Here is a 13,791-nt window from a genome sequence, read left to right on the forward strand (position 1 = left end):
TACTACATCTCTTTCTTATGTCGATTGTGCTGCGGGCTCACTCATTATCTTTATTTCTCTATTACACAGGTTGGAAGACCAACTCGAAATCCTGCTTTTATGCCGGCGTGACGTCCACGGTCTTTGAACAGATTCGCAACCTGGGCTCTTCTCAAGCTGAAGTTCTCAGCATATATCCCTCCCACGGAACCCTCTTATTGACAGACCCCGCTCTACATACCTTGGGTAAATACTCTGCCCCGTTCTACCATCCACCGCCCCCCAAAGAACGAAAGCATCGACCTTCACCTCCTCCACCATCCGCGTCCCATCCTCCCAAGAGTAAGCCTCACAGACGCGGCTTTACTCGAAAAACAACCAAGTCTCAGGCCCAGGCTCGTGCTATAGCAGAGATAGTCAGAAAATCCATTGCTGACTTTCTTTCTCAGCCTTGCCGATATACCCCCTCTTCCTTCCGCTCCCTTGCTGACTGGGAAGATCAATGTATTCCTCCAACTTCCCCTCCTACCAACTCTCCGCTTTCCCCCATGGATGTCACAAAGATTAGGTTATATGATAGTGACTCTGACAATGAAGTAACAGAAGTCCTCACCTCTCAAACTGTCCCGGCCTCAACTGGCCCCCACATGTCCACGGATCCCTCATCCGAAGAGCCCCCACAAAAGGGCAGCAGATCCTCCCCTCCCGCAAGACCTTCCGCGGTGCCTCACCCCACTTCCCAAATGCAACGCCCCGGCAAGGAAACTACTCGATCTCTCCCAGGGTCCGCGGCTCTGGAAATTTTCTGCCCTACCTTCAAGGTGCGCGGCCGTTCTGTCAATGTTGAGGACTCTGCTATGGAGAATCCTGCTGTGGCCTCTGCTATGTTCTATGGTTCCCATCTCCCCCGTGACCTGACTTATGTAGATACTGGGACCTTTGAACAACATCACACCTCCCTCTATGCCGGCTAGGAGAAGGTACATCCCTCTTTCCCCACCTTCCACTCTCTGTTCTATCCATTGTTCTGATTGCTCCTTCGTTGCTAGGTGAGCTTGGACATGTCCTACATGATCTGCGGCCTTTTCTCCTCCCTGAATACTGTGGAATCTTTAGAGAAGGAGGTTGGCGGTCCCAATGGAGTGAGGGCCACCTGTGCCCGCCTCCAAGCCGATCTGACTGCCGCGAACATGGCCAAACTTCGAGCTGAGGATGAATTAAGGACTACAGAAGCTTCACATCAGGATTTCATGGACAGAGTGAACGACCGCTTGAGCAAGCAGCAGGAAGCCCTTGTCCTCCAACATACCGAGAATACCACCGCCCTCCTTTTGCAACACACTCAAGACATGGAGCAGCTGTAGATAAGCTTCAAAGCTCAAGCTGACAAGCGTGTGGCCAAGAAGCTTGCTGATGAACACGCAAGTTTAATCAAAGAAGGCCGACTCCTCCCAGAAAAACCTTACTCTCCCATGTCAAAAGACCCTGTTGTCACGGTCCCAGTTGCCACGGATCAGACTGTTTCTGACTCAGTTGATGTTGCTACTCTCAATCCGCTGCTAGAAGACCCTGTTCGTGAGGCCACCTCTTCGGACCAAGCCTCGAGTGCTCTTGAACATTCAACCCTTGCTAAAGACCTACTATCGAACTTAGACTAGCCACCATGTTGGCTATCCTGTCATTTTGCTAGTTGTTTTGTAACTAACTCACCCGTCTATGTGTGTTGTTGTTATTTTTCCCTTGTGTATTTATTTTGTTTGGAACTATTTTATTTCCCCGCATTATATGTGTGGTCCATTTGTTTTAATTATTGTTTTGCCTGAAGTGAAGCTATTCATCCCTTTCTATCTCTACTCTCTCTCCAGTTGTCAGTGTCCTCACTGGGGCCTTCTTTTTTCTTGCCCCCATGTGTGACCCAGGCCTCTCATCTGCGAATGTCTCATTTCACTTCGCAGGCACTCATAGACTATGACGTCCGTTGAGGCAGCACAACCTACCGTAGACACGATTTGAACAGTTTGTCCGCGAAGGGCTTATCCCCCCCGCAACCTCTCTTTTGGAGTGGCTTCACCAACCGCTGGGCTTCTCTCTTTGCCCCCAGGTGCAACGTATGCCTTTCTTCTGCAGATGGCTCTCCCTGATCCGTGGCTCTAATTTGATGTGGACCTTTCGCCCTTGAATATCTCTTTCTCCCAAACCGTGTTTAGTATGATTGCTGAATTTACGCATAAGGGTGAAATTTACTTCCCAAAAGTGTCATTGTATTATATATTTATAAACAGCTCCAGAGTGTCGTTCTGGATTTTCATTACATTCAAACGTAGAATTTTTTTAACATTCTCACATTCCACGGCTTTTCTAGTACTTTTCCCTCCGCTGTCTGTAGCTTGTAAGTGCCAGCTCCTCTTACGTCGACCACTGTATAGGGCCCCTCCTAGTTCGGGCCCAGCTTTTTGTCGTTCTCTTTCTTGGTACTGTGTGTCACTCGTCGCAGCACGGAATCCCCTATTCTGAATTGTCGCGGCTTGACTTTCTTGTTATACCGTCTCTGAAGGCATCGGTGATATTCCTCTAGTCTGATTCGTTCCGCATCTCTTCTATCTTCTGCTAAAGTCATATCCGCTGCCAGTATGCTCTTATTCAGTCCCGTTTCCACCACTCTTGTCCACGTTGTGGCTGCCACTATTTCCGAGGGGATCACGGCCTCGACTCCGTAAGCTAAAGAGAAGGGAGTTTCCCCGGAATTGACATTCGAGGCGTTGTCCTGTAGGTCCAGAGAACATGACTCAGCTCATCTGCCCACACGCCTTTCTTATCCTCTAGCTTTCTTTTGAGATTGTTCATAATAGTCTTGTTAGAAGATTCCGCTTGCCCGTTGCCTTCTGGATTGTATGGAGCTGAGAACCCTTGCTTCACCTTGTACTCTTGTAAGAACGCCTGCACTTTGGATCCTGTGAACTGGGTTTCATTGTCCGCAATGATAATATACGGCAACCCAAATCTACAGATGATATTCTCCCATAAGAATTTGATCACTTGTGCTTCCTTGACCTATTGCAGGGATACTGCCTTGATCCATTTGGTGAAATAGTTTGTGGCCGCTAACATGAATCTCCTTTTGCCGCTAGCCATGGGCAGCGGACCCACTATATCCATTGCCCACATTGCGAAGGGCCATGGACTAGACACACTATGTAGTGGTTCTGCTGGTGCAAAGATCATCTGAGCAAATCTCTTACATTTTTCACACCGCTTAGCGTAGTTCACGGCATCCATCTTCATGTGTGGCCAAAAGTAGCCCTGCGTTATCAATCTGTGCACTGTTGTTTTGCCCGCTAAATGACTTCCACAGTCTTCCCCATGTAACTCCGCCAGCACCTCTATGGCCAGCTTCGTCCCGAGACACTTCAACAAAGGCCCGTTAAAATTCTTTCGATATAACTCTCCTTCTATTAGTACGTACCTCCAAGAAGTCTGCTCCAATCTCTTTTTCTCCTTTTTATCTGTCACCACGTCCCCAGACAAAAAACTCTTGATGGGCTTAATCCAACCCTCCTCTTCCTTTTCCACTTCCTCTGTACTAGGCTTCTCCAATCGCTTTATTTTTATCACTCTCTCTTCGGACTCAGGAATTGCAGTGGCCACGTATGCTAAGTCATCGGCATGTCTGTTCTCGCCACGACCCAGATGTATGAACTTGATCTTTGCAAACCTGGCGGCCCTCTTCAAATATTTTACCATCCGTGGGCATCGCACGGCAAACCCCCTATTTGCCTGGCACACTACCAAATTCGAGTCCGAATACACTGTTAGCTCTTTTATCCCCACATCCTCTGCCATTCTCATACCCGCTATTACTGCCTCATACTCTGCCACATTGTTGGATGCCGCGGACCCTAACTTTATGGTTAACTCCATTCTGTTGTTCTCCGGCGTAACCAATACCACTCCTATCCCACTGCAAGCGTCTGTGGCTGACCCGTCGGTGAATACTCTCCACCCAATTCTCCGATCCCAGGGGTCTAACTAGTCCTGCTCAATGATTTTCTCCGGCTCCATGATCATCTCTTCTCCCCAGGTGGGATCCTCCGCTGGGAACTCTGCTAAGAATTCTGCCACCACCTGCGCCTTCCCCGCTGTCCTGATCTGATATTGTATCTCGTAAGAGCTCAACATTACTGCCCATTTCAGCATCCTCCCAGATTTTTCTGCTTTCAACGCTTGCTTTAAAGGCAGATTTGTCACTACCACTACTGAGTGTGCTTCAAAGTATGGTTTCAACTTCAAGGCAGAGAAAACCAATGCCAAGGCATACTTTTCGACTCTGCTATATCGGGTCTCGGCATCCAGCAATGTTTTACTTTGGAAGTACTCCGACTTTTCTAACTTACCCACAATTCTGACTAGCACTGAGCTAATTGCATACTCCGTGATCCCTAAATACAAGTATAGTTTTTCTCCCTGTTTTGGTCATGACAGCAGAGGGGCCTTACCTAGATAATTCTTCAACTCCTGGAACACCTCGCATTTCGCGGTTTATACAAAATCCGGAGTGCTTCTTAGCAACCGATACAACGGCCTACACTTGTCCGACGACTTTGAGATGAACCTATTCAAAGCTGCGACCCTTCCCGCAAGTCTCTGCACCTCTTTGACGTCCTGAGGCGACGACATCTCAACCAGGGCTCTTATCTGCTCGGGATTGGCCTCTATTCCCCGGTAAGTAACTATATACCCCAGAAACTTCCCCATAGTAACGCCGAATGTACACTTCTCTGGGTTAAACTTTAAATTGTACGACCGTAGTATATTGAACTTTTCTTTCAAACCCTTTAAATGTTCTTCCTCTGACATACTCTTCTCCACCATGTCGTCTATGTAAATCTCAATCCCCTTTCGGATCTTGTTTTCAAACATTTTCTCCCCTAGCCGTTGAAATGTTGCCCTGATGTTCTTCAATCCAAACGGCATTCCCATATAGCAATATGTACCGCCTTCAATCCAAAGGCTGTCTTCTCCTGATCTGGCCCATACATGGCGACCTGGTTATATCCCATTTATACGTCCATGAAAGAAAATATTTTAAACCCTGCGATTCTATCCACCAGCTCGTCTACTCTCGGCATGGGGTAGCTGTCTTTAGGACATTCTGAATTCACGTCAGTGAAGTCGACACACATACGTACCTTGCCATTCTTCTTAGGCACCGCGACCACATTTGACAACTAGTCGGTGAACGACACCTCTCGTATTATACCTGCCCCCTTCAACCTCGTGACCTCCTCGCGAATTCCTTCGGCGTACTTCGGCCTAATGCCTCGCATCTTCTGTCTTATTGGCTTAGCGTTATCCCTCATATGTAACTTATGACATGCGAATTCTAGGTCTAATCCGGTGACCTCCTCAATCGTCCACGCAAACACATCTTTATTGGTAGACAAAAATTGTACTAACTTAACCTTCCATTCCTCAGACAAACTGGAACCTGCTGATGTGAACTTCTCCTCATCGCCTTCCCCTAAATTTACTACTTCTATCTCATCCAAGGTCTTCAGTCCCTCTGTCGACTCCGCTGACCCCTCCCCGGCGGTGCACTGTAATTGCTATGTCTGCCTCTTCCTGGAATGCAAAGTCTCTTCCTCTGAACCGCGGATCAATCTCTTCACTGTACTCTGGTGACTATTTTTGGCTGTCACCTGATCCCCGCGGACCTCATATACCCCTGTAGGAGTAGAGAATCAGATCACTTGGTAGTATGTAGAAGGGACCGCTTTCATCTCGTGAATCCACCTCCTTCCCAGGATGGCGTTGTATTGCGAATCGGCATCCACCACTTTGAACCTCGAGAACACTGTAACTGGTCCCGTGGTCACTGGGAGTAGAAGCTCCCCTAAAGGTTCCGTCATGCTTCCATTGAACTCATACAAATTTGTCGGTGAGGGCCTCAACTGCTTCCTTTCTATCTTCATTTCCTCCATTGTCTCTCTAAATAGTAAATCCACCGCACTGCTGCAGTCCACTAACACTCTTTTTACCATGTAATTTCCCATCGCCACCGTGATCACCAACGCATCCTCATGCGGGGAATTGATTGCTTGAAGGTCCGGGTCGGTGAACATTATGATTCCCCTTCCATTCACGGACTAGGGGGTCGCCCAAGAATGTCCTGCCGATTCGTGGACCTGCTGTATGCCCGCCGCCCGCCGTATCCTGTCTCGGTGTGCATTGTGGCTCAATATCTCTCCACTGAAGATTACGTTGATCGTCCCCAATATCCTCCCCTGGGTCGGTGCTTGCTATACTTTTTCCTCTTATGTTATAAACTCCTTCAACAACCCCTTTCCTATCATCCTCTGAATCAACCATCTAAACGCGTAGCAGCTGTCCGTCTCATGGTTATGTATTTGATGATATGCACAATAGGGTCTGCCTTGCACCTCCAGTGGTTTGGTTCGCGGACCCTCATACCCCTGCAAATTCTGAATCAACGGTAATATCTCGCTCAATGACTTGTTCAATGGCACTTGTTCTACCTCGTGATAGGGCTTTTTGTCTCGACTCTCCCTCCTAGCCTCTTCTTTGCCCCTCTAGGGCCGCGATGAATATCCTCGGTATCCGCTTCTTCCTTTGTCCGATGACTCATATCGCCGACGTCCCTCGCCTTTTTCCAGCGATAACACTGCCTTCCTTGGCCTTCTCACCTCCTTCTGCATGGTGTCTTCGTACCTAATGTACTTCTCCACCCTCGGGTATAGATCTTGTAATGTTGCAATTTCATTCTTGGCTACCGACTCATGTACCCTCGTTCCCGAGCGCAATCCTCTCTCGAAAGCTATCACCGCCGTCCTTTCGTCCAGATTCTCCACTTTCAAGGTCTCTGCCTTGAATATGCACAAGAAGTCCCTCACCGATTCAGCGGACCTTTGTCTTACATTAAACAAGGCTGCGATATCCACAACACACTTTTTCTGGTGTATAAAATGGTTAATGAACGCCTGCTCTAACTCCTGAAAGCTATTAATACTCTTAAAAGGTAATCTGTAATACCAGTCAGATGCTCCCCCTTTTAAGCTTGCCGGGAACATCATACATCTCAGCCCGTCATACCGTGGCTCCTGCCATAACGACATCTGCTGCCGGAAGTGATGAATATGGTCTGTGGGGTCTCTAGTCCCATCATACCTTTCAAACCTTGGCTGGTTAAATCTCTTCGGCATCTCCGACTTCCAGATCGCGTCCGCCAGTGTGTTGCTGTTCAACCCTGCCACCACCTGACTTGCCGCACCTCCCATGCCCTTGGCCTGTTCCAGACTAGCTTTCAGATCGCTGGCAATCATTTCTCTGACTTGCTCCTTAGTGAGCCCCACCACCGTCTGCTCTTCCGCATTTGTCCCCCCTTCCTCCTCTCTCTCTGCTCCCGACACCTCCCTTTCCGACTCCTCTATTATCTCTTTCTCTCTCCTTAACCCCTCATTTTCTTCCCTCAACCTTGCTATCTCCTCATGTAACAACCTTGTTTCCTCCGCCTTTGACATTACTGTCTCTTCCCTACCTTGCTCTTCCCCTTTACCCCTCACTGACTCCACATCCATCTCGGTGACCGTCGCCTTTTTCGGTCGGCCCACTATTCTTTTTGTCACCATCTCACTATTTTTCACTCTCGTTCCCCACAGACGGTGCCAAATGTTGTGACCTATCTTTCTCTCCTCCTCTCTTGTTCTATTTATAATCCCTCACCTCTCTCTTAGGCCCTCCACCTGTCCCTCCATCTCTCGGTCTATCGATTGCCGCGTGGAAGGTTCCTGTACGACCCTAGGTTTTTCCCCTTGCTCGTGTTGGGCACGTGTCCCGATGGTACAACTCCAGGTCAGCTATCCCTTCAGTTTGCGGCTTTCCACTGCCAGTTCTCGGTTCTCGGCCTTCACTCTCGACTCCTATGTCCGCGGCCCTTCTAGAATGCTTCCCACCCAACCGTATGTCCTCTTTCTGGATCCATCATCTGCCGGACCACCGGCCATCATAAATTGGGTCGCTACAATATATATATCAACCCCGCTCTTAGACGGACGTCCGTTTACAGACTTTACTTAAAAGCTGAAATTTCAAAATACTAAATATACTCTCACGAAGGGTTTTCTCATGACTCGCTCCTTCTCTCTCCGAAGTCCAAACTTACGTGACTATTTCCTCTCTCCTGGTACTCTCTTTCTCTCTCTCATGGGGAATAGTGTTGGTTCTTCACATTAGGAATAGTGCTTTTGATTCAATCTCATGTTCTTGTTTAAGCATTACTCTGTTGAGGAACTAATGATTGCTAGGTGGAATCCAGAGCAATTATACGAGGACAATATGTCTATTCTTGTTCTAAATGGAAAAAGCTAGTAATATCTCCTCGCCATTCCTCAACTTCGTGAATCCTAATATAGTGCCTCGTGTAGTAGTAGATTCCAGAAATCTGCTATCTAGCTCATACGCTCTTCATGTAAGGACCAAGGTTTCATGTTTTCTTTGGACCCGATAAAATATCTCTCATGTGGAATGTAATAGCGAGATCGACCAATCCTCTTCACTTCTCATCCGGGGAAAAATTAGCAAATATTAGTCTCGGTGAACATGATGTATTAACATCATTTCAACCTGAGTTGGCAATTCCTCCGGTTTTGAGTTTCTTCAACCTTCTTTATTTCCTCTTATTTTTTGGTGCTTGTGACAACAATGTGCTTTTGAAGGTAGCTCGAGCTCATAGGTTTTAAGACAGAATTAACTCGTTGCTAGTGGAGGAGTGGACTTCATCCTCAACTACTTAAACCTCAAAGAATGTCTCTTGGAAGCATGGGTAATTAGTTTAACTTGGGTTCTTGATTCCACCTGTAAGTATTGCGATTTAAAGGATCTAAGTTCTAGTAGCTAAATGGTTCCCTCTGCGTAACATGAAAATTAGATCATAGATGAGAACAAAACTCCGCCCAAGAACAAACAAAATGCATCTTTAACTTGCTGCTTCATCCCAATCTACCCAATCTATTTTGTAATTCATACTAGTTCACAGATTGGTACTTCACTTTAGTTCTGATTTAGATCAAGTTACCAACCCAGATAAAATGTTGGAGCAACATTTGTGGATTTACTAACGATGAATTTATATTGTTAAATGTGAGACGGTTATTAAAGTGTTTTAATGTACTTATAGATTTGCTGTGGAACGATTTGAAATATACATGTTGTTCTGAGTAGTGCCCTGAAAGAGCACTAGTTGGATTGTGGAAAAAAAAATGAAAAGGTTACTGCTGTAGTGCTATCTCTTGTGTAGACAGATACAAAAATGTCAGACTTGGTTCTTGCAAAACCAAAGCAAACCAACGTCAAACACAAAGAAGAGTCTCTCATTCTGACCGTCCTCCTCTCTCTAATTCCCTTATTCCAATTGTCGTCAACCCCGACAACATGCCAAGATTATTTTCTAGTATCAAATTTACATAAATAGATCAACTCCCACCGAAACAACAAGCTTGCCAAGATTTGCACATAAAAATTTACACAGTGCAAGCAATGGCACAGTTTGTTCGGACGGATACCAACAGGAGCCTAGAGAGCCTACTAGACATGGATAAGTCGGTTATTTCCAAGCAGCCAAACGCTCAAATACATGGTACAAACAAAGCGGTCAGGGGTCAAGGCCTTGAATTTGAGAGAAGAGGAACCCCATGAGAGAGAGAAAGAGAGTACCAGGAGGGAGGGAAATTGTAATGTAAGTTTGGACTTCTGAGAGAAAAGGAGCAAGTCATGAGAAAACCCTTTGTGAGAGTATATTTAGTATTTCGAAATATCGGTTTTTAAGTAAAGTCCGTAAACGGACGTCAGTCTAAGAACGGGGCTGATATATATATATATATATATATATATATATATATATATATATTTTTTGAGAAACTCGTATTGTCTTGGTTAACAATCTTTTGAAAAATGCATCAAAGCTTTGAGGTCGACGGGTTTGTACTGTTGTTTCTTGTGTAGAAGCGGTATGTGGATTCTAAATCTTATTTTGTACTTGTACTACTAACTCGTGTGGGTAATTTATAGTGTCCTCAATGTATAAAGAAGTGTGGAGTGAAAGATATTATTAAATGGTATGTATCACAAATAAGCTTGTTATAAAAAAATTATATGCTCATTATAAGCTTGTTTTGTTTCATTGTTTCATTGTTTCAATTACTAAAACAAATTATTTTCTTTACTCGTCAAGTCGATTTTGACTCGGCCAATTAGTTGATGATTTAGTTGGGGCAATATATTTAAGGGGTTTTTTGACTTAGCCCCCCACGGATGTACCCCTCTTTTGCGATAACCCCCCATTTTGGAAATCATTACTGATTGCCCCCCATTTCGTCTATTTTGTGAGTACCGTCAGTTGATATTTTTCATATTGGCCATTTTACCCCTATTATAAAGCGGGAATATTTTGGGTTAATTTTGAGAGAGAGAAAAAACCCACAATACAAACTTTAATTTTGAGAGGCAGCCTCAAATTGTAAAATGTCAACAACACCATCACCCGAAGCTTCACCAGCTGCAACAACACCACCATCACCACCAGCCCCATCTCCTAATGCAACCTCCTCACCACCAGCTACAACACCACCCTCCGCCTCTCCACCGCCACCTACGGCAGCACCACCGCCCACACCTCCTGCCACCTCCCCACCACCTCTTACAATGCCTGCAGGCTCTCCGCCGCCTTCGGTGACACCGACACCGACCACGACCATGACTTCGCAATCTCTACATACTGCCACCTCCTAGAAATACAAACAGTCCACCATCACCTCCCACGCCAGTTTCTGGAAGACAACCACCCTCGCCACCATCACCATTGTCGGGGCTATCACCACCATCTCCGTCTTCGAATGGGATATCGATTGGAACGGTGGTTGGGATTGCTATTGGTGGAGTAGTAGTGTTTGTTGTATTGAGTTTGTTGTTTGTTTGTTGTAAGAAGAAGAGAAAAAGAGATAATGGACCATTGGATTATTATGGTGGTGCTCCTCCTCCTGGACCTAAATATTGGATTTTTTTTCCCGATAGTTTGGGTCTTGATTGCTTTTGATTTTACTTCCTTTGATATGTTAAGTTAATAGTGAATTCACAAACTTTAACATAAATTTGTGTTTCAAGCTTCATTAACTTCTGATTTTTTTCCTAATTTTCTGATTTTTTTAGAAGGTTGGTTAATGGTCAAAGACGTATGTTAAAAATGGGGGGTTTTAACAAATTTGAAGTAGGGGCAAAATTGTTAATATGGAAAATATCAACGTACGTTACACACAAAATAGACGGAGTGGGGGGCAATCTGTAATGATTTTCAAAATGGGGGGTTATTGCAAAGGGGTACATCCGTGGGGGGTTAAAAAAAAAACCCCTATTTCCATGGGCAATCTATTTAATGTTTGTTTGGATGATTAATACCCAAATATACTAGTTCCATGGGGACCGGGACTTGAAATCTGCTTTGGTTAATGATGAATTGGAGAGAGATAGAAACGAGATATTAATGTGTCATCACCTGATCCTTATGGATGTGGTATTCGCCAAGGTCTTAAGATCTTTTTGCGGGAGTTCACGTACAGGTTTGAGAATGGGTGAGGGCTAGATTTTCAGAGGAGAGTCTTTCATCATTTGAGAAGGTTGTGCAGGCCTTCTCTGTCCATAAGAACTAAGAAGCACAGATTTGTGCATAGTAAGTCCTTTCTTGATTCTCGTTTCTTACTTGGTTGTACCACCAAGAATAATATCCGTACTAGAGATATCCTTTTTGGGAGGAGAAAACTGATTGCGAGCTTTAGGCCTTTGTGTATGTCGAATGGGGAGTGTGCCAGTCACTCTCATTCAATCTCCATTTTCTTGGCATATTTGGTGTCATTTTGCTCTCTGTTTGAGGTTTATTTGGAAGTCCTTGGATTGGTGAAGGAGTTATAGTTTCTTGCTTGGTTCCAACGAATACTTTCCTTAGAGGGGCACTGGTTTATGAAGCATTGCCATTTTCGGCCATGTTGTGTCGAGAAGACAATTAGAGCTCTCATTGCATTTTGAGGGAAGGGCAATGTCATATGAGAAGACTATTAGAGCTCTGTCAGGTCATTTTGAGGGAAGGGCAATGTCTTATGAGAAAACGATTAGAGCTCTGTCATTGCATTTTGAGGGAACGACTAAGTCATATGAGAAGACGATTAGAGCTTTGTCATTGCATTTTGAGGGAACGACTAAGTCATATGAGAAGACAATTAGAGAGCTGTCAATGCATTTTGAGGGTAGATATGTTGTGTGCACGCCGTACTTATGCAACACAGGTTGAGAGAGATATCCATTTCTACTATTTTTTTTCCCAGTTGGATATCTTTGATATATAGCTTGAAGTATTGTACCTTCTGGGCGCATTTTGTTGTTTGTGTGGTCTGTCTTGTTGATGTCTTACTTTTGTGTTTCGTGTGTTTGTTTTGTACTGTACGATATCTCATCCTCATTGATATATAGAGTAGCTACTACTCCTTTAATCAAACCAAAAAATAGTAAAATTGAGTAAAAAGGACTTCCAATAACGTTTTCTTCCCATTGGTCTACTCTTGTATCATTTTTAAGACTAGAGATGAGGAGAGTACTCTAGATTGAGGGAAGTAAGAAATCTAAATTATGGACCTAAAATACATCCAAAGTAGCCCCAACTCCCTTGAAGTCATGACTGTCTAGATCGCGGTAAATAATAAAAGAATAGTCAGAAGATGACTATTTGCCTTCTCTATCGGCAGTTTACTTAACAGAAGAATTATGAGACCATTAATAACTCTCAGATCATGTACATTTTGATCTTGCAACATATCTTTTCTCACATAATAAGTATGATAATTATTTTTAATGCTCTATCTTTGTGGGTGTGTGTATGCGTCTAGTCCTCTATCAATACCTTTCTTTGTCAATTGCCACATTTTTTCTTATTATATGTTAGTCTATAACTGATATGGTTTTGGAAATATGTATTTATTGCAGGTCTCATTCTTCATTGGGATTATCCCAATATTTGTAGCGTGGGTATATTCTGAGTATTTGGAGTATAAGAAGAATTATCCTAAACTGTGAGCTGCGTAACCTTTTAACTGTGTAGATTACTTTTACTCTCTCCCTATACAACATGCAAAATGCATCGACTAACACCTATATTCTATTCAATTTAATGTGAAACTTACTAAGAAGTATTTGAGAAGCTGCCATGCTCTCGTTGCTTGTGTTCTGTGATGTCTTTATTCATTTTCAAATTGGGGTTGCGTTTTGCTGATCAGCTGCAGAAGTCATCTGCGTAAACTCTGTTAAATTATGTTGCAACTATTAAATGTTCAATTAATAAGAGCATTCAAATCCTTTGCCTAAAATTGTTTTTGATATGTGATTTTGATATGTGATTTGGCCATTACTTTCCCTTCATTAATTTTAACTACCTTATCATAAGATATTCAATCCATGTAACGTGCAATTTGTTTAATCTCTTATCTCTTGTATGAACTGTTCTAGTTTAATTATTTCGGCTCTAACTTTTTTCTACTAATGTACTTCTTACTACACCCTGCAGCATGGACAACAGACTACAAATTATGCAGCATTTATACTTACAAGATGATCATATATCATCTTTGCTCATGGACGGAGAGGTAACTAACTATCTTCAACTATTTATTAATTATAAGTTTTCAGTTTGCTTCTATTAATTAACATTCAATAAATTGTCTAAATGAGTAACAGGTTCGACCAGTGGTCCGTACACATGAG

The 13,791-nt window shown here is 44.1% G+C and overlaps 2 protein-coding genes across 2 annotated transcripts; both read right to left on the bottom strand.

The window, feature by feature from the left end:
* Positions 1-2,697: 2,697 nt before the first annotated feature.
* Positions 2,698-3,897, bottom strand: LOC147503658 (uncharacterized). Its single transcript, XM_086604920.1, has 2 exons — positions 3,127-3,897; positions 2,698-3,030 (listed from the first exon to the last, which is right to left on the bottom strand). Exons 1-2 carry the CDS (start codon positions 3,895-3,897, stop codon positions 2,698-2,700), a joined length of 1,104 nt encoding a protein of 367 aa, XP_086461046.1.
* A 1,820-nt stretch (positions 3,898-5,717) lies between these two features.
* LOC147503659 (uncharacterized) lies at positions 5,718-6,029 on the bottom strand. Its single transcript, XM_086604921.1, has one exon. It carries the CDS (start codon positions 6,027-6,029, stop codon positions 5,718-5,720), a length of 312 nt encoding a protein of 103 aa, XP_086461047.1.
* Positions 6,030-13,791: the final 7,762 nt, after the last annotated feature.

The sequence above is a fragment of the Coptis chinensis genome, chromosome 4, assembly GCF_015680905.1.
Source record: "Coptis chinensis isolate HL-2020 chromosome 4, ASM1568090v1, whole genome shotgun sequence".
NCBI classification, from domain to species: Eukaryota; Viridiplantae; Streptophyta; class Magnoliopsida; order Ranunculales; family Ranunculaceae; genus Coptis; species Coptis chinensis.

Excerpts from the sequence above, each read along its gene's own strand:
- LOC147503658 (XM_086604920.1), bottom strand. The coding sequence starts at position 3,897 with ATGGAGTTAACCATAAAGTTAGGGTCCGCGGCATCCAACAATGTGGCA. Across the intron at positions 3,031-3,126 it reads CAATGTGGGCAATGGATATA|GTCAAGGAAGCACAAGTGAT; the intron begins GTGGGTCCGCTG and ends TCCCTGCAATAG.
- LOC147503659 (XM_086604921.1), bottom strand. The coding sequence starts at position 6,029 with ATGGGAAATTACATGGTAAAAAGAGTGTTAGTGGACTGCAGCAGTGCG.